The 20,839-nt window shown below is 47.2% G+C and overlaps 12 protein-coding genes across 12 annotated transcripts; 7 read left to right on the top strand and 5 right to left on the bottom strand.

The window, feature by feature from the left end:
* Nucleotides 1–441: 441 nt before the first annotated feature.
* On the bottom strand, nt 442–2,661 carry FAA2 (medium-chain fatty acid-CoA ligase FAA2; the record flags this gene model as incomplete). The annotated part of the gene is made up of 1 exon (XM_076687157.1): nt 442–2,661. One exon carries the CDS (start codon nt 2,659–2,661, stop codon nt 442–444), a length of 2,220 nt encoding a protein of 739 aa, XP_076538630.1.
* A 1,646-nt stretch (nt 2,662–4,307) lies between these two features.
* On the top strand, nt 4,308–4,739 carry RPS23B (40S ribosomal protein uS12 RPS23B; the record flags this gene model as incomplete). The annotated part of the gene is made up of 1 exon (XM_076687156.1): nt 4,308–4,739. One exon carries the CDS (start codon nt 4,308–4,310, stop codon nt 4,737–4,739), a length of 432 nt encoding a protein of 143 aa, XP_076538629.1.
* A 934-nt stretch (nt 4,740–5,673) lies between these two features.
* SPN1 (transcription factor SPN1) lies at nt 5,674–6,849 on the bottom strand (the record flags this gene model as incomplete). Its single annotated transcript, XM_076687155.1, has 1 exon — nt 5,674–6,849. One exon carries the CDS (start codon nt 6,847–6,849, stop codon nt 5,674–5,676), a length of 1,176 nt encoding a protein of 391 aa, XP_076538628.1.
* A 138-nt stretch (nt 6,850–6,987) lies between these two features.
* Nucleotides 6,988–7,202, top strand: TOM5 (Tom5p; the record flags this gene model as incomplete). The annotated part of the gene is made up of 2 exons (XM_076687154.1): nt 6,988–7,099; nt 7,165–7,202. 2 exons carry the CDS (start codon nt 6,988–6,990, stop codon nt 7,200–7,202), a joined length of 150 nt encoding a protein of 49 aa, XP_076538627.1.
* A 1,379-nt stretch (nt 7,203–8,581) lies between these two features.
* On the bottom strand, nt 8,582–9,106 carry TRVA0_051S00694 (coiled-coil-helix-coiled-coil-helix domain-containing protein; the record flags this gene model as incomplete). Its single annotated transcript, XM_076687153.1, has 1 exon — nt 8,582–9,106. One exon carries the CDS (start codon nt 9,104–9,106, stop codon nt 8,582–8,584), a length of 525 nt encoding a protein of 174 aa, XP_076538626.1.
* A 453-nt stretch (nt 9,107–9,559) lies between these two features.
* On the top strand, nt 9,560–10,552 carry NUP57 (FG-nucleoporin NUP57; the record flags this gene model as incomplete). Its single annotated transcript, XM_076687152.1, has 1 exon — nt 9,560–10,552. One exon carries the CDS (start codon nt 9,560–9,562, stop codon nt 10,550–10,552), a length of 993 nt encoding a protein of 330 aa, XP_076538625.1.
* A 1,639-nt stretch (nt 10,553–12,191) lies between these two features.
* On the top strand, nt 12,192–12,482 carry TRVA0_051S00650 (uncharacterized protein; the record flags this gene model as incomplete). The annotated part of the gene is made up of 1 exon (XM_076687151.1): nt 12,192–12,482. The coding sequence occupies one exon, from the start codon at nt 12,192–12,194 to the stop codon at nt 12,480–12,482; it is 291 nt and encodes a 96-aa protein (XP_076538624.1).
* Nucleotides 12,483–13,128: 646 nt separating this feature from the next.
* Nucleotides 13,129–13,419, top strand: TRVA0_051S00628 (uncharacterized protein; the record flags this gene model as incomplete). The annotated part of the gene is made up of 1 exon (XM_076687150.1): nt 13,129–13,419. One exon carries the CDS (start codon nt 13,129–13,131, stop codon nt 13,417–13,419), a length of 291 nt encoding a protein of 96 aa, XP_076538623.1.
* Nucleotides 13,420–13,793: 374 nt separating this feature from the next.
* On the bottom strand, nt 13,794–14,327 carry TRVA0_051S00606 (uncharacterized protein; the record flags this gene model as incomplete). Its single annotated transcript, XM_076687149.1, has 1 exon — nt 13,794–14,327. The coding sequence occupies one exon, from the start codon at nt 14,325–14,327 to the stop codon at nt 13,794–13,796; it is 534 nt and encodes a 177-aa protein (XP_076538622.1).
* A 234-nt stretch (nt 14,328–14,561) lies between these two features.
* CTF4 (chromatin-binding protein CTF4) lies at nt 14,562–16,982 on the bottom strand (the record flags this gene model as incomplete). Its single annotated transcript, XM_076687148.1, has 1 exon — nt 14,562–16,982. The coding sequence occupies one exon, from the start codon at nt 16,980–16,982 to the stop codon at nt 14,562–14,564; it is 2,421 nt and encodes an 806-aa protein (XP_076538621.1).
* Nucleotides 16,983–17,627: 645 nt separating this feature from the next.
* Nucleotides 17,628–18,320, top strand: TRVA0_051S00562 (uncharacterized protein; the record flags this gene model as incomplete). The annotated part of the gene is made up of 1 exon (XM_076687147.1): nt 17,628–18,320. One exon carries the CDS (start codon nt 17,628–17,630, stop codon nt 18,318–18,320), a length of 693 nt encoding a protein of 230 aa, XP_076538620.1.
* Nucleotides 18,321–19,858: 1,538 nt separating this feature from the next.
* Nucleotides 19,859–20,142, top strand: TRVA0_051S00540 (uncharacterized protein; the record flags this gene model as incomplete). The annotated part of the gene is made up of 2 exons (XM_076687146.1): nt 19,859–19,979; nt 20,033–20,142. 2 exons carry the CDS (start codon nt 19,859–19,861, stop codon nt 20,140–20,142), a joined length of 231 nt encoding a protein of 76 aa, XP_076538619.1.
* Between the last annotated feature and the right edge of the window lie 697 nt (nt 20,143–20,839).

The following is a 20,839-nucleotide window of genomic DNA, read 5'->3' as shown; positions in this document are numbered from 1 at the left end:
CCAATATTCGAGCGATATGTATTATTTCTGGGCAATAACGCTGATTAGATTAATTATTTATCTTTATTCTGATGACTTTGTTATGTGTCGTTCTAGTGGACGGATAAGAGGTCCCCTCGCCTTCCACTTCATTTTATTATTCGAGCAATATGCATCTCTGTATCAGGTATAGATTTATTCATTCTATTATACGAGCTACAACTGCCACTGTACCAGATACAGTACTGATTACATGTATCGTATAATCTCACAGTAAATGACCAAGATTCAGATAACGGCAACTGAAACTCTCCTTTTATTACGGAGTCAACCAATTGCAGGTGGGAGCGTAAACATTCTATCAATCATCTAATAAGCCCCGAGAGGTAGTGGAGTAGGATCAATTAACCATCAAATGTATAGATTGTATAGAGAACGATCTATTCTAGTTAGGATAAATAATTAGAGCTTGGCCGCATTGGCGGAATACTGCTCGCCCTCCCTGTACATCTCCTCAACTTCTTCCTTGAAGACCTTATCAGCCACGTTTCGCTTGATCTTGAGGGTCGGCGTAACCGTCTCGTTGTCTTGGTTAAGCGGCTCAATGGCAAGTCGTACGTTCTTGACCCGCTCGAAACCATGCAGCACGCCAGGCTCGACAGAATCGTTCAGCGCCTTAAGGAAGGCACGTCGCACCTTCTTGTCCTTGAAGGTCTCGCTCAGACCAAGCAGGTCGGCAGCAGCAATCTGCTTGCCCAAAATCTTCGAGACCCATGGAGCGTAGGTGTCCGGGTTGATGCCAACCACGGAAACGAGGAAAGTCTCCGTTGAAACGCCGGTGACGAAGATCTGGGCTACCATCGAGCACCGCGCAGTGTAGGCGTTCTCGATCTTCTCAGCACCAATGTATTCACCCTGAGCAAGCTTGAAGAAGTTCTTGACTCGGTCAATGATATGGATTCTGCCGTACTTGTCAATCTTGCCGACATCGCCAGTGTGGAACCAACCATCCTTATCGAATGCTTCATCCGTCTTCTCGTTGTTCTGGTAGTAACCAGCGAAGATCTGGGGGCCCCGGAGCATAATCTCTCCTCGGGGCTCTGGCTTGTCATCGGAAGTGTAACCGTAGTCCGGCACATCTCGAAGCCGCACCTCACAGGCAACGCCAATTGGACCGCAGGAGCCGGTTTCTCGGTCGAGCGGCTGGGTGACGCAGATACCGGAGAGAGACTCGGTAAGGCCGTAGCCCTGGTTGAGCTCAGTGCCCAGAGCAACCTTGAGGAACTCAATATTTTCCTTGGACAATGGGGCCGAACCGGTTACCAAGTACTGGAGGTTCTCAAAGCCCAGCTTCTTTCGGATCTTGTTAGACCAGACCCGGTCCCAGAATGGGTGAGAATAAGAGCCAGTCTTGTGAAGGTGATCCAGCTTGGCCTGTAGGGCCCTTCGCGAGAGGGCACCGGCAAGACCTGGAGCCTCAATGGTGGCAGCCTTGAGCGAAGTGGCGATTCGGTTGAGCACTCGGGGCACCATGGTGACACCATGAGGCTTAATCACGGCGATATCATCGAGAATCTCAGTCAATGGGCCGTGGGGGTAGCCCTGCCTGACGCCGCTAACCAGAGAGCTACACAGGGTAATTCGCTCGTAAATGTGCGCCAATGGCAGGAACGAGTAACCGGTCAGGTTCTTATGGGCGGATATATGGGAAAGGTTCGCTCGCACCTGAGTAATACCGGCAATAACGTTGGCGTGGGTGAGAATGGCTCCCTTTGGGTTACCGGTGGTGCCGGAGGTGAAGTTAATGGCGTAGATGTCGTCTCGCGTTGGTGGGTTATGAGCCAGGGGCTTCTCAATGCCCCACAGCTCAACCTCATCCATAGTATAGAGACCCAGGCCCAGCTCAGCAGCCCACTCGGACAAAAGCTCCTTCTTCGTATGGCCAGGAGCCTCGAACTCGCGGGACGACTTTAGCGGATCCAGCGAGACTACCGCCTTGAGGTGCGGCAGCTTCGGGGCCAGCCTAAGGATCTTTGGAAGGTTGGCCAGTGAAACTACGACCACCGGAGACTCACAGAAGTTGAGAATGTACTCCGAGGTATCCGGGCCCAGCGTATCGTACAGGCAGACAGTCGGCAGGTTCTGCGTCTGGCACGCCAAGTCGGCGACGACCCAGTTGATGCAGTTGGGGCCATAAACGGCTACAATGTAGTTTCGGTCCCGCGGAGTGAGGTTGGCGTGCTTCTCAACTACGTGAACGATACCAGAGCCAAAGTTGTTACGTCGCTGTGCGACCTCAGCGTAGCTAAGCCACGAGTAATTCTTGGCCCAGTCCTTGATGCTCTCGTCGTACTTCCGCTCTCCGAGGCAGTCCCTTCCGGGGCAGTATTCGAGGATCTTCTCAAATGCCTCGTAGACGGTAGAGATATGGGGGTGGTAGGTGGAAACGAGCTTGTTTGGCGACTTGACGTTACGGTAGACCTCAGAGTAGCCTTCGGTCTTGGTGCCTGAAATTGGAATGGCCTGGACCTCGCCTAGAGGCACATGGCACAGCTGGGGGGAGCTGTCGAGGATGTCGCTTGACTCGTCGACGCCATCCAGGGTAGTTAGAGGGTAGTTACCGAGACGTTTGGCGACATCGTCGCTGAATTTGAAGTCCCTCGTAGAGGTATTGGTGGTCATTCTTTTACCTGTAACCCCGAAAAAGAGATTCTTTTTATCAATAACCCTGGAAAAGAGTTAGGATGAAAAAAAGAGTTCAAATGGTAAATGCGCAAGAAAACAACTGGTTTATATATATTGCCCCCTACGTAAAACGGTCTGTTTCCTACCTGTATAGCTCTAGAGTAGGATCCTACCGAGCCGGCATGCCTATTCGCAGAGACCTATTGCAGTGGAGAAACCTTTGAAACAGCGGGGAAGTAGGCGATGATAGTGGGACTTTCGGGCCGAACGAGCCAACCGTGATCCATAGACCCGCATTACCCATTGCCTATCCAGATAGGTTAATCGAAGGGGGGGACTATCTCCACTGCCGCGGTCTAGTCCATAATTTGCGGGCCATTTTCTGGGCCATTTTGGATGTTTTTAAAACCGTCTTTCAAGTCTTATCTCAAGGGGGTTATTAGCACTTCATGCGTGTATTCGAGAGTGGGGGGCTGGGATATGTTGAACCTCGGCTAGAATATTTGCCAACCGATAATGAGTTCCGAATATATAGCCCATGAAAAGACTGTCTTTGATAGGGAATGGCTCGGAAGAGATCGAATGCATAAAAGCTCGAAATGCTCGCAATGTCGCTCTTTTTTTTTCTCTAGAGATTAAATGAATAATACCCGTGATGGTTGCGCGGTGAGCCGCACGAGCCGCACGCCTGATATTAACACCCCACTAGTATTACCGTAATAGCGCCAAGATGAGGGGGCGGATTAACCCTCAAATCAAAGTATTTTGGAAGCAGCTTCTACTATCGCGGTGGTAGTACTTCGTGGTCTGGTTAGGGTGGAGACTGGTATGTACTCATCATGGTGTGCAATCAAGTAGTAAAGTCGTGTGGTGAACCGCGAAGTCATCTTGCGGAAGCTGGAATAGGAATATGCAACAAGGCATCTCGATATGAATAGTGCACTAGTAATTGGTATTAAATCGTCAATCGGTATCCAACATGCATATACAGTAGTCAATTGATACCGATATCTCATGGTATAGTATCCTAAAAAACCCTCTGCCATTACTTTTCCAGAGCATCAATCAAGTCAGTGGATATTGAATATCTGTTAATAATTACTGGAGTCCACTCCACACAACTGTGCATATCGAAACAATAATAGCGCCAGAATCTCTCTACATACTATACCGTAGGTCCTAGGGGGTCTCCCCAATCACCGCTTTTAGCACGTATACCACTCAATGAACAAAACAACGCATCCTAAGGAGTTTTTTTTTTCAAGTTACGTATATAGAAAAAAAAAGATATGCGCAATCACTACTATAGGTCTAGGCCAATATAACCCTACAGCTGTGTTGGTTGCCAATATACAATTACTACAGGTCTAGACCAAGCCGCAGGTGATGCGGCATATGATGCGGCTGGGAGGTTACATGTCCGAATCGGGAAAGAGTCAGTCACACTTCAGTACATTTTTTCGCTGCGTGCGCGAACTCATAGGGTTTCCCGTGCCCTGGAATGAAATGGGACCAAAGTTGGGAGGGTGCTGAGAAGTACGCCGGAGAGGGGGGAAAAATTTCAGCGGCGCATCACGTTAGGCATTGGAAAAAGAAGAAAAAGACCCTTCTGTTCACATCACACCAACTTCACCGAAGCAAAAATGTCAAAGCCAAGAGGGTTGAACTCCGCGCGAAAGCTGCGAACTTCTCGACGAGAGAACCGATGGGCCGATTTGGCTTACAAGAAGCGACTTCTCGGCACTGCTTACAAGTCCTCTCCATTCGGTGGCTCCTCCCACGCCAAGGGTATTGTTCTTGAGAAGATTGGTGTCGAGGCCAAGCAGCCAAACTCTGCTATTCGAAAGTGTGTCCGAGTCCAGCTCATCAAGAACGGTAAGAAGGTCACTGCCTTTGTGCCAAATGACGGTTGCCTCAACTACGTTGACGAGAACGACGAGGTTTTGCTCGCCGGTTTCGGTCGAAAGGGCAAGGCCAAGGGTGATATTCCAGGTGTCCGATTCAAGGTCGTCAAGGTCTCTGGTGTCTCCCTCCTTGCTTTGTGGAAGGAGAAGAAGGAGAAGCCACGATCCTAAACTGCTGCAACATTTCCTCCGCCAAAAATGTCTACATTTGTAAAGTGTATAATTTATCATGATATTTGACCACCAGCCATTATTAATCCAACCGGTTTATGCTAAGTACCAATTTCGGGGAATAGTATTAATGCAAATTGGCTTAGTTATTCCTAGATAGCTGGCGACAGGCTTCGAATTTGTTGTCTCGGGTTGTTTCACCAGACACTACCGGTAAGAGTTTCCACAAATAAACAAAACCTGTAGCAGTACCAGTACTCATATAGTGCAGTAGAACCCGTTGGATACAATTATTCTGTAGAGGGTTGATACATGTTATTATGTTGTTTGTACTTACATAATGCGACTGTCTCTTTAGTATCCTAACAGCTGAAATGTCAATTAATGTGAATAACTGGTACCTAACCGGTAATTGGTACAATTGACCGTATCGCAAAGTTAATGGCTCTCCGTTCGATATGACAGATGTAAAAATGGACAAATGCGCTACCTTATAACCTAATAATCTACCATCTCCTGATTAATTACCTGCACATACACGAGATTGCATTACAATTGTACGTATGGTTCAATGCCGTAAGGTGTTTTTCTACTGGTATTCAAGAGCTAAGCAATATGTGCCAGCACGCATAACTACAAACTACATGGCAAGTAAGTGCCGAAATCGAGTCTACAACTGATAATCATTCAATGTTACCGATTAATCTGTTACCATGAATTCGTTTTTGGATGTTCAAAGAGGAATCCTGAAGCGGAGAAAGTGTTCAAGCAGAATAATCATAACGAGCCCTCCGCGAAGCGGAGCTACGGGGTCTGGGGCTGGCCCCAGGAAATACTGGTAGCGTAGAAGGAATAAAGAACGGTTCAACATAACTATATTTTATACGACAAACAAATAACAACAAATAACAATAAATGATCATGAAAAAATGGGTTAGTGACGCAGCTCCTTGCCCTCGATACTGACACCGGACTTCTTGCCCTTGACGCCACGGTTCTGCATCTTCTGCCGGATACTCCTAAACGCATCGTCGCCCCGGTTCCCAGGAGCAACATGGCCCGCTGGAACAGTAGACTTGGGCGCAACGTCGAAAGAAACGCCCCGGGCTTCGGGAATATGCGCTCGGTTTCGCCGAATGGCCGCTGCCTCAGCCGGAGACCTCATACTAGACGCCGAAACAGAGCCCTTACGCATAGCCCCCACCGATCGCGACATAGCCAGCATTTCTTCTGGGTCATATACCCTGCTCGCCACATACTTGTCCCGATAATTGTCCGATCGCCCCATAATTGGCCGCGTCCAGTCTCCAATGAGCTTATCGGCAGTTCGCTTAATGTTCAGCTGCGGCCGCTTGGATCGCTGGTAGAACAGCACAACCTTGCCCAGCCCGCTTTCTCTGAGATGGATAGTCTTAATAGGAAGCCGCTCAATCGCCGCAAATAGCTCCTTCTGGATCTCGAACGCCGGAAGCGATGCATCTGGTAACGGCTCCAGCCACATCCGGATCGCCTCCAGTAGGTTGTTATCGAGAATAGAGTCTGCCAGAGTCTGCTTCTGCAAAACAGCCCGCACTTCTGGCAGCAGCTGGAGCTTGTTCACGGCTGGGACGCCGGTTCGGATGCTCTCGCCGTCGGCCTGAGCCGCAGCATACATTTGATTTCGCAGCTGCTGGATCTTCTCGTCCTGCATCTGCTCCAAATCGTCTCCATCCAGCTTCTTCTTGCGCTTTTTATTGCCCTTCAATGCTTCGTCCATCCTCCGCTCGAGTTCGCGTCTCTGGCGCGTCTCCGGATCAACCTCTTCTTCCTGCTCTTCGGCATCGCTAAAGTCGTTTTCTTGGTCCTCTGCTTCGGCGCTTCGCTTGTGCGACTTCTCCCGCTTCTTCTCGGCAGGCTCGTATGCTGTGAATTCGCTTCCAGTGCGCTTCTGGACCTTGATGTTGTATACTGATTCGTCGATGGGCTTTTCTTCCTGCTTGAACTGATCCTCGTCGACATCGGACAGAGCGTCCTCTTCAACATCGCTGGCGACTTTCTTGTTCTCCTCCTTGTCCTCCTGCTTCACTTCCTCCTCCTCGTGTTGGCTCATCCTCTCCTCGTCGTCCGACATTGTGGGTTGCTCCTCTGGGTGGTCAAAATGGAGGCGGTGGTGGGTGGGTTGGTCCCAAATTTAATGTCCGCCCTCTCCGGCTTTTTGAAAACCTTTCATATTCTCGATTTGAACAGTTCAGGAAAGAATAATAAAAAGATGTTCGGCGGACCACCACCTCCTCCAAGCGACGAAGAGCTTAAGCTGCTTACTCAGAACGCTCAGAACATTGTCAAGCAGGCTATCTACATTGCTGCCGCTTTGTGGACTGGTATGTTCCCCCTTTTTTTTTGGCGTGTATATAGTGTGTATGGTTGCTAACTAACTGGTTTCTAGCCCCACTGGCTTTCGATCTCATCAAGGGCCGATTCTAAAATATTTGCTTTGTATATATTTGTAAAAATTCAATCCATTATTCATGGGGGACTGTTTTTCGGTGTTACGTCGGGGTCTGTGATCAACCACCAAATTCATTTTGATACTGTATCCTGAGTGGTATATTGGGATAGGAATCATTTTGGGGAAACTGGGGATGAACCTTGCGAATTGCCATTGCATTTTCACTGATAGACTGGTATTATTTGTAAATGCATGAAATGGCTATATGTGGTGCGTAGCAAGGTGTAACGATATCTGTCTATGAGTACGTACCGTATCACACTCTAGGGACTCTCGACGCATTCTTCAATCCAGTTGAACTGTTAAAAGAATATCTGAGCATATTTTATTTATTCTATTTTACTCATAAATGCTATGAATACACAAATTACACACGGGTCCTGAATTGGTCATCTCCGAGTATTGCTGTACTCATTCCATGAATAACTGATAGAGTATTGGTTTGAAAACCAATGAGCGATTACGTACTTTTTTGGACATTCCTATGCCATAATTACTGGTATCTATTTTGGTTTATCTATTGATACAGATCAATTGGGATTATACGCATCGGTGCCGGTACTATAGTGCCGCAATTGACGGTTAGTGTTATTGATATTGGCAATTCTCGATCTACAGTAGGAAGCAAATCACTCACTGATAAGAGAGGTGGCATTTAAAAGTTTTTATAAAATAGTCAGATTTGTAGCCATGATATGTCTGTCATGTTTGCATCCCAGATGGGCCGGCTTAAATTATGAGCTTCAAATCGTTGCTGAGATTCCTGGTAAAAGGGTAGAAGCGCTATCCTCATGATAATTTATTCACATCATTAACATTAATTAATAATAAAAGAATAGTCCGCGTGGTTTTAATATATCAGTACCAGTTCATCAGTAACATATGTCCAAATGAGGTCAATATGACATCAATTTCTTCGGCGGTGATCTACCAGGTACTGTACCAATAGAAAGAGTGAAGCTCCACGCGTAATTTACAATGGCACAGGTAATTGACTGACGACATGGTGCAGTATATTATTAGATTATCCTGTGCAATTAATGAATTAAAAGCTGGGTGTTTGCCCAAGTTGCGACGATAATTGACAGTGGTTAACGGTAATCCCCGGAGTTGTATTTGTACCGGTAATTGATTGAATGACTAAAGAACCACCAATAAAATGTAACAACATGGTAATAATAAAAGCTAGGAATTTCGAATTGTCAATTGAATCGGGAATCCATCGCAGATTTCAATTCTAACGGCCTGGTGACCAAAAAAGCTCAGGGGGTCTAATAAAAGAATTGGAAGTGGCTCCGCTTCGCAGAGGGGTGACAAATAACTTATTAGATGATGTACATGATGAGAGTTTTTTCTAAAGCAATCCCTGGGACTTGGCCTCCTTGTACGCCTTGAGCGAGACCTGGTCGTCGTGGTTCGGTCGATACATGGGCTTCTCCTTCAAATGCACTGGGGTCTCCAGGGCAGGCTGGCCCGGGATCTTCTTCTCAAGCTTGAGCTTGTCAAACACACACTTATTCAGCAGCCGCTCCGCCGGTCTGCACCCGTAGAACTCGTGGTTCTGCTGCTCGAGGCACTTCCAGTGCATTCGGAACTCCTCGAGACAATGCTTGTTGATGTCCTCGAGCACAGAGATGGCGCATCGAGTGACTCGTCGGCCCTCTTTCAGACAGTCTAGCTCGCCATTGCCCTGCGACTCCTTCTTGCAGAGCATGTAATCGTCGTTGTACGGCAGGCATCGCGCGCCAATGAAGAAGGAAGCCGACTTCAGCGGCGCAGAGGTCGCGCCAACCTCCGGGACATCGGGGATGTGCGATGGCATAGGAGTCGTATCGACTACGCCCACATGGGCGTTCACGGCCTCTCGTTCTAGGGACATATTCGGGGGGTAAGCAGGCGAGTGGGGTGGTGGTGGGCTTCAATTTTTTGTCACCGCGAAAATCTCGACGGTGGTTGGTCCTTCCCAACTGCTAATTTACCCGACCATGAGATCTCGACATTGAGGAGGTTGGTGTTAATATTCCTGAGAATTTAACATGTGACTTTGAATAATTTTTGTTTGGTGGAGCAAGATAATAGCAGCAACGGTACGAGTATAAATGACTATATTTGATAATGATGACCAGAGAATTCAATCGGGCGCGACAACATGGGGCGATTTAGAACCGGTCTCAGCCGCATAAAATGGGGCTCAAATTTCAGCGCGCGCACGCGTTGGGAGATTACGTTGAGCCGCACGTCGACAACACGACAATTTTCATTTTTCGCATTTTTTCAAAACACGACAGGAAAGCGACCCCATCCGGCAGAGGAATTCGGGAGATATATCGTAATGAACACACAGCCGAGCTTCTCGTGGAGTAAACAGGGGGACACGTTTGCGACTTCGCAGTTCCGGCCAGGAGCCAGTGTCGCAAATCCGCAGCAGCAGCAACAACAACAGTTCCAGCAGAGCGCGTTCCAACAACAACAACAACAGCAGTTTCAACAGAGCACGTTCCAACAGCAACAACAACAACAACAGCAGCAACAGCTGACGAATATCAGCCCGTCTGTGACGGATCAATTGGGCAGAATTAAAGAAGGATGGGACCCTACTTCGCCGAATTGTGCATTCCAGTACTATTTCTACAACAAGGTCCCCGTAGAGCAGGCTTTGCTGTACACGAAACCGCCAGGACAGAGCCAGGAGAAGTGGGATAAGGCAATTGCCAGCCGTCCGGACAACTCGAGCGTACCTGTATTGGCTGTCGGGTTCTCTGATCTCCAGAAGCGGGTTGCGCTGCAGGAGAACACGGTTCTATCATACCGGGCTCGGATGCATGAGATTAACTCGAAGCTTGACGAGCTAACAACTCGACACGATTTGCATACTACCGTCAAAATTGTAGAAATGAAGGCTCGTCATAGTAATTTGGTCCACAAGACTTTGTCTTTGGCCGCCAAAATCCAGGTTCTCAAGAACCGTGGATTCGTGCTCAAGCCGGAAGAAGAAGTGCTTAAACAACAGCTGGAGCAGTTGAACAAACAGATTGACGATCCGGCCGTTTTTGGCAGGATTAACGAGGTGTGGGCGCGAATGACGGTGCTGCGGGAGAAGGCACGTGCCCTGAAGGAGCAGATGGAGGCGTATAGACGGACTAATGGCGGGGGTAGCGGATCGACAATTGACTGGGAGAGGGACGATGAGCAGCTGGAGAAGCTCGCCAAGGTGCTTAAGGCTCAGCAGACTGGCATTGCATACCTGGCCAAGATTCTGAGCAGCGATACTGAAGAGGTGGAAAAGCTGCTCAAGGCGCTGGAGGAGAAGAACTCGTCAAAGTAGATTTATTTATTGTTCCCCATGTATATTAAGGAATGGGTTGTTTAATACGTTTAATTGAACATTCCCGGCTTGTGCCGTTTGATAGTTGGACCTTCCGGGCTTTGTATTATTTTACCAAACTTTTGCTGCGGTAAGTGCTACGTACCACACTTTTACCACTCCTATTTTATGCTTATTATAATACAATAGAGGTATGCATGGAATGGATGTTTGTCTGTTGATACCAATGGTACAATATCTTACTAGACAGTTCCTGGTATCGTACGTGTTACGTACTAACTTGGGGGATCAATACCGTACTACAGGTAGTGCCGTGTCACTAAATCGGGGATCGGCTAATTCTCAGCATTCCGGGATTCAGCTCAATTTTTGACAATCTCTCTTCTATTGTGTAGTACGTAATGTCTAATATACTTCGAAGTTTTCCATTTCGCGTGCGACTAGCAGTACACGTGTACTCATTGTAAGCTATCTGCATGAAGTGCAATCGAACAACCATCAGTTACGCATTACATCGCTTTCCTGCGTACTTCACCGTGCCAAGGCGCGTAAATAACAACGAGGGCGTTTTATGAGATATGGAGATACGGCGACTTGTGTGCATTTTGGTACTTCGGCGATATCAAGTCCCTGATCGGCCGGCTGGTTTCCCGTGCTGTCAAGGGGCTTGTCTCAGACTGCCTTAATTTCAAGCTTTTCGTTCCATACCAAGATTGCAATATGCAAGGACTGGTCTGACACTGTGCCGAAGATGGTCATTTTGTTCTTTATCTAGAGATCTGAGGAAGATCTTCCAGATGCAGACTCCTAAGTGCCCGATTGGCTGCATCTTCCCCTGCAGGGGTTGGCAGGTACAATTAAACACGGGGGAGGCAGGTAATAAACTACACTACATATATTACAGCTGTACTATTAAATGCCGAGGAAGGTCAAAATTTGGTTCAACTGACGATAAAAGTGAACTCGAATAGTGTCAGTCTAATGTCAATCCTTATAGAGCCCAAATGAACGCCGAGTGCAATTGATCCTTGGTTAGCAAACTTTCGTTGTCCGAGTATGCGCGTACATCCATTCCTTGATGTCAGGTACCTGCTACCAAACACGAGGTTGGCTCCGACGCGTTGGTGCATGTAGAGCAACCATGCTCAATGAGGTAATCAGAAGGTCGGGCCGAACCCTGATTTTAATCATAAGTGTTAGAGGACTTTGACATTGTAGATATGACTACACATAAACTACTGTAATTTACGAGGTGTTCTTTTAAGAGTCATTATTGTAATTTCACTTGATTAATTCAACGTAAGTCCTTTAACTGACGTGGGTTTTGCCTGTAACCATCATCTGCGTAAGCGCTTTCGTAGACGACGAACATCCAGTTACATCTCCAATTACAAGAATTAAGATCGACAGTTTACGTATTCTTCTTCCGGATTTCAAGATTCTTTATTGATCGACCCTGTCATTCCATTACAGCAACAGCTTATGTTATGAACTGGATTCTTCACTGGACCAATGATCTGGTATTGCCAATTTCTCTGAGCTAGCTAGCCGTCTGGAAAAGCATAAATAGCGCCTTATTTTCCTCCTTCTGGATTTTCTTTCCACTATCACCAATCAATTCAATCAGCTCAGACTAAAAATGAAGTTCTCCACTGCCACTTTGACCACTTTGGCCGCTACTGCCGTCATCGCCGCTCCATCTGCCGATAACAAGTTCTCTGCCACCTACAAGGGCTACAACCTTGACTGCAGTGCCGGCTCTTGCCTTGTCGCTTGTGCTGGTGGTGTTGCCTGTGGCCTCTCCAAGGCTACCACTGTCAGCGTCGGCACTGACCTCTCCGGTGATCTTAGCACCGTTGTTTCTGACGTCCAGACTCTTCTTGACGGTGTCATCGGTGTTGTCCAGGGCCTTCTGGATGGCTCCTCTTAATTGACCTTGTAACCACTAATATATTAATATTCTTTCCTTTTAATCTCAGAATTTATTCAATGTATCATTTACTCGTCTATACAGATTGGACAATTTGATTATTTTGTATGAATGTCACGCGGGTTCACAAATCTTTCATATACCACGGTATTATTAATCTTGATTTGAGTCCACAAATCTTTCATAGCCGCGATGTTTCTAAAGCGGTTGCAAAATAATTTTGATAACTGTGGCTTTTGGCGTATAATCTTTACAAAAGGGGTGGTATTCCACACTTGATTAATGCAACATATATTCCCTTTAGCTGATTTTGGTTTACCACATAACCAACTCACCAATGCATAAACCAATCCCAAAACGACGAAATATCCAAGTACCGGGTACATTTTTAATTACCGTACAAGAATTAAGATCGTCGGTTTAATCCTTTTCCAGACTTCCAGATTCTTTATTGATCGACCCTGTCATTCCATCACAAAAGGAGCTCCATTGTTATGAACTGGATTCTCCACCGGACCAATGATCTGGTATTGCCAATTTCTCTGAGCTAGCTAGCCGTCTGGAAAAGCATAAATAGCGGCCCATTTTCCTCCTTCTGGATTTTCTTTCCACTATCACCAATCAATTCAATCAGCTCAGACTAAAAATGAAGTTCTCCACTGCCACTTTGACCACTTTGGCCGCTACTGCCGTCATCGCCGCTCCATCTGCCAACGACAAGTTCTCTGTCACCTACAAGGGCTACAACCTTGACTGCAGTGCCGGCTCTTGCCTTGTCGCCTGTGCTGGTGGTGTTGCCTGCGGCCTCTCCAAGGCTACCACTGTTAGCGTCGGCACTGACCTCTCCGGTGGCCTTAGCACCGTCGTTTCTGACGTCCAGACTCTTCTTGACGATATCCTCGGTGTTGTCCAGAGCCTTCTGGATGGCACCTCTTAATTGCCCTGTTGTAAACATTAATATATTAATATTCGTTCTTTCCTAGCAATTGATATACCTTCAATGCACTCAACTACCGGTATATGGATTGTTCATTTGATTGTTTGGGTTCAAACGTCACGTGAATCTCTCTCTTTTATAGCCGCGATATTCCTAATGTGGCTATAAAATCATTTAACAAATAACTACGATATTTAGCGTAAGATCTCTTTAGGGTGGTATATTTTTATAGTGCGTATTCCATAATTTCTCCGGAAGGTTCATCATTAGGAATCTGAGATCGAAGAGCACCTTTGGCGTTGGACACAAAAGCTACGTCATGAAAAAGGAGGGATTTTCAAATCTGTGGAACTATATACAAGTAAATAAATAAGTTAGTCAAAAATGCCCAAAAAGTTGGATAGCTTAGCTTTGGCCTTGATCTCAGCCTGGGAAAGGCGCTCCTTAACGTCGCCTGTCTTCTCTACGGCCATGCGGTCCGCAAATGCGCGATCTCTAGCAAACCTAACCGAATCTTCATTTCGCGTCAGGAATTCAAGCTCTAGTTTATAGTCAGTCTCGCCATTACCGACAACCCTTGTGTCCACCAGTTGTCGCTCCAGCTCAGTGAGACTCTGTTCCTGATCCTCGCTCAAAATCGACCCGTGTCTAATAATATGCCCATTTTCAAATCTTTTATCCTGCTCTTCGGTGCGCGCAGGATCGTGGAATGTCATTTTAATCGTCTCCAGTCTCATCTTTGTCACTGGACATTGGTCCTGCCTGTACTGGATCATATTCCCGAGGTTGGCAAAATGCGTGTAAATGGGCAGACTTTCAGATATCTGCTTGGGCACTGGACTTATCTTATATTGTGCCTGAACACATTTTTTCAGTATAGACCGAATCGTGGCATTAGACTTGAGCATACTGCTTATACTCGATAGCGGCCTTTGGTGGGGTGAAATGAAATTTCTGGTGGTGGCATTGGTACTAAGTGAGCCCCGATACAGCCGCACCATATAGAGTCCTCCGGCATGAACCATATATACGGCAGTACATAGCCAGAGTGGACACCTTATATATTTTATTATAGAGGGTAATGTATGATTTATATAAATAGTATTAATAATGATGCAAATTCAATTTGCCATACAACTATATCATGCAAACTGCTTTTGTTCAATTAATTGATCGATTTGTTCCGCTAATCGAATCATTTCGAACCGCAGAGCAACCTTCTTGGCAGCTTCCAAGGAGGCTATGTTATTAAGAACCTTGGCCAGTCCTATGGCCTGGCTGGAGCGGCCAGACTTGCAACACATGCTAACCTGGTAAAGAAGCGCTTTATCCATTTCGAGCTCCAATTGCCCAAGCGACTCCTGGTGCTCTGCATCGTCTTCTTCGTCCACGAGTCTATCTTTTTGAAGCGAATGTAAGGCGTTGAAGGTAAGGTACTTCCGCTCGTAATCTCCCGTGGTATCGTCAACAGGCACCGACACTTCGATCTCAGAGAAGAGGGGCAGGGGGAATGGCGGGTACTTCTCCGCTGATTTGAGAATGATCGCCATGAACTTGCTATCAACAAGCCCTAGCGGCCAGTACTGGAACTCTGGCGGGGAGGTATCGTCTCCTTTCTCCTTTGCCTTGTCTTTATTCGCTTGATCGCCACTAAACAGCGGGATCCACTTGGCCTGTAGAGGCTCTCGCCATTTCGAAAGCACTAGCAGGATGTTATTAGAGTCGTAAATGCATGGGTCTCCGGCCTCAGAGAAGAACACAGACTTTAAATCCGCCCCCTCAGGTATATCAACAATGTCGTCCTTCTGATACGTCTGACCGGTTTTAAGGTCTTCGATAGAATAAATAAGGTTCCCCTGCTGAGTCGACCGCACGAACATGAAGTAGTCGTTCCAGCATGCAATGGTGATAATTGGGTCTCGGCCATTGCGGAATACTTTCAGTGGAGTTCCGTAGATGTTGAACACACGAATGTATCCCCTTTCGGTACAAATAACCGCGAGCGAATTGGACACTGCGATAGCTCTGATAGAGTCTGGCTTGTCGACAATGTACTCCCAGTTGTCTCGCTGGCCCTCGTGGAACCGGAAGAAAGCTCGCTCGGAGTTGGCCACAAAACAGGCGTCGGGCGAAAGGCTTGCCATGGTGTAGTTATACTGTTCTGTGAATGTGCACTGATGGCGGTCGGCGGTGTTGTAGAACTCTACGGTGATGGTGTTGGTTGAGGTGCCCAGCGTCACAGTCCACACATATCCAATGCTGTTCATGCACATGTATCGTCGATTGCTCTTCCAGGGAGTGCCGCCAGACTGGAACGGTTGCTGAAGGACTGGCTTCGGGGTGTACTCATACCTACTTTTTTTGGCGGACCCATTGGTGCGTCCATTAACCATTCCCAGGTCCTCATTGAAGGCTCTTTTCTTTGGTTCAGCATACCCGGCTCCATCATCGTCCTCAATAAAGTCGTCCAACGCAGCATCGTCATCTATAAGATTGTCCATCATCGCATCATCATCATCATTGTCATCATTAATCTCGTTGGTCCCATTGGTCTCACCAGAATGGGGTGGAAGATCGGCCAGAGCTTCGCCTCTCAGGGGGAAGAGCTCGACCCGTCCTCGGGCCGGCTCAAATTTAACAACATCTTCGACCACAAACAGGCACCCTTCATTTGTCGTGAAACTTAGCAGGTTATTCGTAGGATGCCAGTCAATTGACAGAATTGAGCCGTTCTGGCTCTGGGCTCTGGCGATGACCTCCTGAGTCATAGCCTCCCAGATGAGCAGTCTGCCGTCGGTGTCTCCCGAAGCCAAAAAGCGTCCATTAGGAGACCACCTCAGGGCAGAAATGTTGTTCGCATGGTTGTTGTTAACATCCCTAAGACGCCGATTCTCATTCCAGTCCTGCCGCGAGTAAATGGCGATCTCAAACGTCTTCGTTGGAGCAGCAAAGCAGCGCCCATCTGGGTGCCACGCTACGCCCGTGAACTTCTCTTCTGTTGTCTCGAAAACCTTGGGGATGACCCCCTCAATTGTTGTCACTAGAGAGGGCAGTTCACTTGACAGAGAGTATACTCTCAAAGTCCCGTCGACACACGAAGTCGTTAGGGACATGCCATCCGGGTGGAAGCTAACGTGCTTGACGAGATTGGGATGCTCAATCTCAATAAACCTGTCGATGTCGTCACCCTTAATGATTCGAACCACGCTATCCTCGCCACAGACTGCGATCCACTCGCCATCCGGGCTGAAGTTGACGTCTTTCATAGGCAGAGGCGTGCGTACAATGGTCTTGACCATCTCCATGGACGCCAGGTCGTAGAGCACGACTTCGCTGTCTTCATTGGCCACGACAAAGTGTGTAGCAGACACTGATACGGCATTGATCCCGTTGGGCTGCTCAACGTGGGTCGCCTCTTCGTCCGCCTTAGACAGGTCGTGTCGTCGCGCAAAGTGGTCGGACCCGACAGTCACCAGGTATGCTTTCTCGCCTCTGCTGTACTCTAGTTTCGTGACTCCATTGCTGTGGTAGAACAGCGGGTCTGGCAGCTTCACTTCTTCCATCTTTCAAGACCTATTAACTTCTTTTATCTTTTGAAGAACCGCGTGAGATGGAAAGGAGAAGAAACGCGTCTCTCCCAAATTGAAAAAAACTTAAATTAGTCGCGACGCGTCACTCGCGAACGCGTAAATTAACTTTACGCGATAAAACATTGTAGCTAGGGCAGACAAAAGCAGGGCCCAGGAATTAAAATAATTGCCAGTTGTAGTTGTTTTACTAACGGAGAGGTCTCCAAATATACAAATGCGCCGCATAACATGCGGCTTGTTAAGAGTCGTATCCAAGTGTCGGATATTGGATTAGTAATCGCTTATAGTAATCCCGACCCGCCATTCCTCACACCTCCTGCAAATGTCGTCTAATACTGTTGGTGGTATCGTTTAGTCTGTTGCAACAGGTCACATGCACTGAAAAGAGAATTCACAGGGCTGACTCTTATAGTTTGCGTCACTTATAGCACATAACCTCAAATAATTGAAATAATTGGCTTTCTATTTCTGTCAGCTGCGTGACATTTTCTCTACATATATATGCGCGCGCGGAAACGCCAACTAACCGTTTCACTGATACGTTGCACTGAACAATATTCAATCTCATAGAACCCCATCCATTATTCATAGATAAGACATAAAATTGTAAAGATTGTAATGGACGGCCTGCCAGAGATCGTTCCTATAACCCAGGACTCCTTTTCCGGAGAGAACTTTAGCGTGGAGGGATTCTTAAACGACCACCACAAATACCAGACGCTGGATGACCTGCAACGCCAGATGAGGAAGTGGAAAGGGATCTTGGACCAGCAGCTAGTAGACACGATCAATTCGGATTACGGCAAATTTGTTGAGCTTGGCCGTTCACTGGCCGGAGCGGAGCCGAAGCTCCAGGACGTTAAGATGGAGGTGCTTGGGTTCGAGCGGCAAGTGGGCCATGCGAGGGACACGTTGCAAAGTAATGTGACCGAGATGGACCGGCTCCTTCACGCGAAGCGTGACGTTACTGCAAAGAAGAACCACGTAAAGTCACTCATGGCGTATGCTAAGCGGCTCTCATACCTTGAGCAGGAAGCTGCAGCGGCAGAGGCGCTCGTGTGGGCGCGAGGATTGGTCATTCTGCTGCGGCAACAGCAGGCCCTCCGGCGCCAGCTACCAAATAATAATAATAATAATAACACGCGAGGTGATTTTGTGGAGAAACAGCACCATCGGGTAACTGCGGTTAAAGAGGCGGTGGAACGGGCCGTGGCTGTGGACATTGAGAAACTCCGGCGCGACAGGACTGATAGCGAGAGGCTCTTCCAGCTTCAATTAGTCTCCAACGACATCCGGAGTGCCAATTTTTGACCTATCTAACCCATCCCCAGCCTTCCGTTTTTCCTAGAGGCAATTACGCGGAGCAATTCATGAGTGACCTTTTTTTATTTATTTATTTAACGTGAGTGCATTAACAACAGTTAATGCTGAAGAAGGAGCTAAATGGATACATGAATACATTGATACTTCATGTGGGATCCCGGATGATGTGTGGATGATGTGCTGTGGGGTCGGTATGCTGTTGGTCATGCCGTTATGCAAGGTTGGTAATTAATACGACGGGCCTAAACAATAGGTGACACCTGGCGATTGAATAGGAAAGTGACGTATGGCATGGATTGAAGGGTGTATGTCTGGGGTAAACCAGCCGATGGTATATATATATTAATGCCGGGCGGACGGCTCTAGGGGGGAGGACGATAGAATTGTCCAGGCCAGGGGCAGGGCAAAAATAAAATGACAGGCCCAATTGATATCCCCTGGGAAAGTCGTGTATCTGTGCTCAAGCGAACGATCGAGTACATGCGAGACCAGCGATATATTCTAGAGGAACTTCGAAGCAAGCACCCGGCCAGCGACCATGTCAGACTCCAGCTACTGGAGGCGAACCACCAGTATGCAATCGCCAAGGAGAAGCTGAGGAAGTTGGAGTCGGAGCAGCGAAGACGACGTATGTACTAAATACTGGGCTTTATGGAATGGTTTGGTGGCCTACTGTATTAATGAGCATCCCTGGTCTATTAACGAGCAGCTTCCGGTCTGGACTTGTCTTGGACGCCTGGTGGGTGTGCTCCAGGCCAGTTGAGGGGACACACATACCCTCCCTCCCCCCCAAAAAGACGCATCGTCATGCCGCGCAGAATACGTACAGCAGCGTGAAGAGAAGGTTCTCTATTGGCCAGGCTGGATCGTGCATCAATAGCCAAAAACCTGAAACATGCAAGGGGCCAACCGAAAGCATGGAAGTGAAAACTCAGGCACGCCAAATGCAAGCTTGAAACTGGGATGAAGCAGTACGCTGTAGTTCAAGAAGGCCATACCACCATAGGCGAACAAGTTTCGAGCACCACCGGGCGAACTAAAGGGGGAGGGGGAACTACCAGAAAAAGTAAAAGCGGGATGTCGTCCCCCCCCTGTCCATATACTCCCTATTCCATCGCTTCGCTTCGTCTTGAATGGGAAATCATTTCTTTGACAGGGAAGATCGATCTCATAGAAAGAGCTGTGGCTGTATGAAAGTGCGTCATTGTTTAACGATGGGGTGCTGCCCGTAACGCGCCCTCACACCCCGGTAGCCGATTTGACTATATCCCCTTCTTTTTGGTCGCTACCCGCTGGGCAGATCAAACTGATTGCGCCTCGTTAATGCATTGTTGTCCTTCGGTTGCAGGCACTCTAGGCTCATTTTTTTGCCTGTCAGGTATTTATATATAATAATATTCACGCACCGAACCACAATAGTTCCACTCCCATATAAGCGAGAGAAATCGTATTGAGAATTTTAATTCTTAGAGGTCTGGTTTTCTTTCGCGGATGATGTAAAGCCGGCCAGGGAACGATCACAGTAAATGTCCGGCCATGATGATACAATCAGATCAGTGATACCTTATATGCGGCACACGTTGGAGGAGTTACGAAGAGAACGAACCGACGGACAGTTGGTTATTGCAAGCCTGGCAGGGAGAGGAGGTAAGCATTTCTAAGCGTTTTTTGAAGAGTTTTGAGAACTAATAAGGGACCAGATTATACTAGTTTGGAAACAATTGGACGGGTCAGAGCGGAGCTAATAGAGATCGAGTCTGAGATCAGGGAGCTCGAAGATAAGTTGCGGATGATGGGTGTTAATGTCTAATTTTTAATCATTTTAATTTTTTAACGAACGAACGACACGAAAAAAAGAATCATTAATAGATCTGTATCATGATAGATCAACAAAAGAATTATAAAATTTGTATACGACCCCATATGATCCCGCTGTTATGCTGTCCCGCAAAAGACGGTGTAGTCTCAGCCCCCCTATTCTTTCATATCTTGCACTGCTGTGGCTGAATACACTGGAAGAAACGGCTTTTTAAGTTGCCGAGATGACAGTTAATATTCCGATAAGCTGGAGAATCGCTTACATCATACGGTCATGTACATGTACCTCAGTCTCGCATAAACACTCACTACATATCAGACGTGATATCAGGGGGCCTATAGGGAGCTACATGTAAAGCTGCTGTTATGGTTCGATTCTGACTTCCCAACTCTAAGGTTACATACGATGCTCATAGGGTCAAATATTCTTCATGAGTGGATACAGTAGACGTTACACTACGCATCAGTCGCAAGATTCAATTAACATGTGTTCATCGTTATATGGGAAGCTTAGGATTGTCACAGCAGAATCTGCTAAGATCATTGGTAATTTGACAGTATCTACTTTGGAATAAATGACGCAAATATTCGGCATTACCATAATTCACTGTTACCGAAATGTATATAAAGGCTAGATCACTTGTATTGGCTATCTTATTGATAACTATTGCTTTATAACGGCCCTATAA

This window comes from Trichomonascus vanleenenianus, assembly GCF_965637985.1.
Source record: "Trichomonascus vanleenenianus strain CLIB 3782 genome assembly, contig: TRVA0_051S, whole genome shotgun sequence".
Lineage (NCBI taxonomy): Eukaryota > Fungi > Ascomycota > Dipodascomycetes > Dipodascales > Trichomonascaceae > Blastobotrys > Blastobotrys vanleenenianus.
This window is presented reverse-complemented; position numbering and strand designations above follow the sequence as displayed.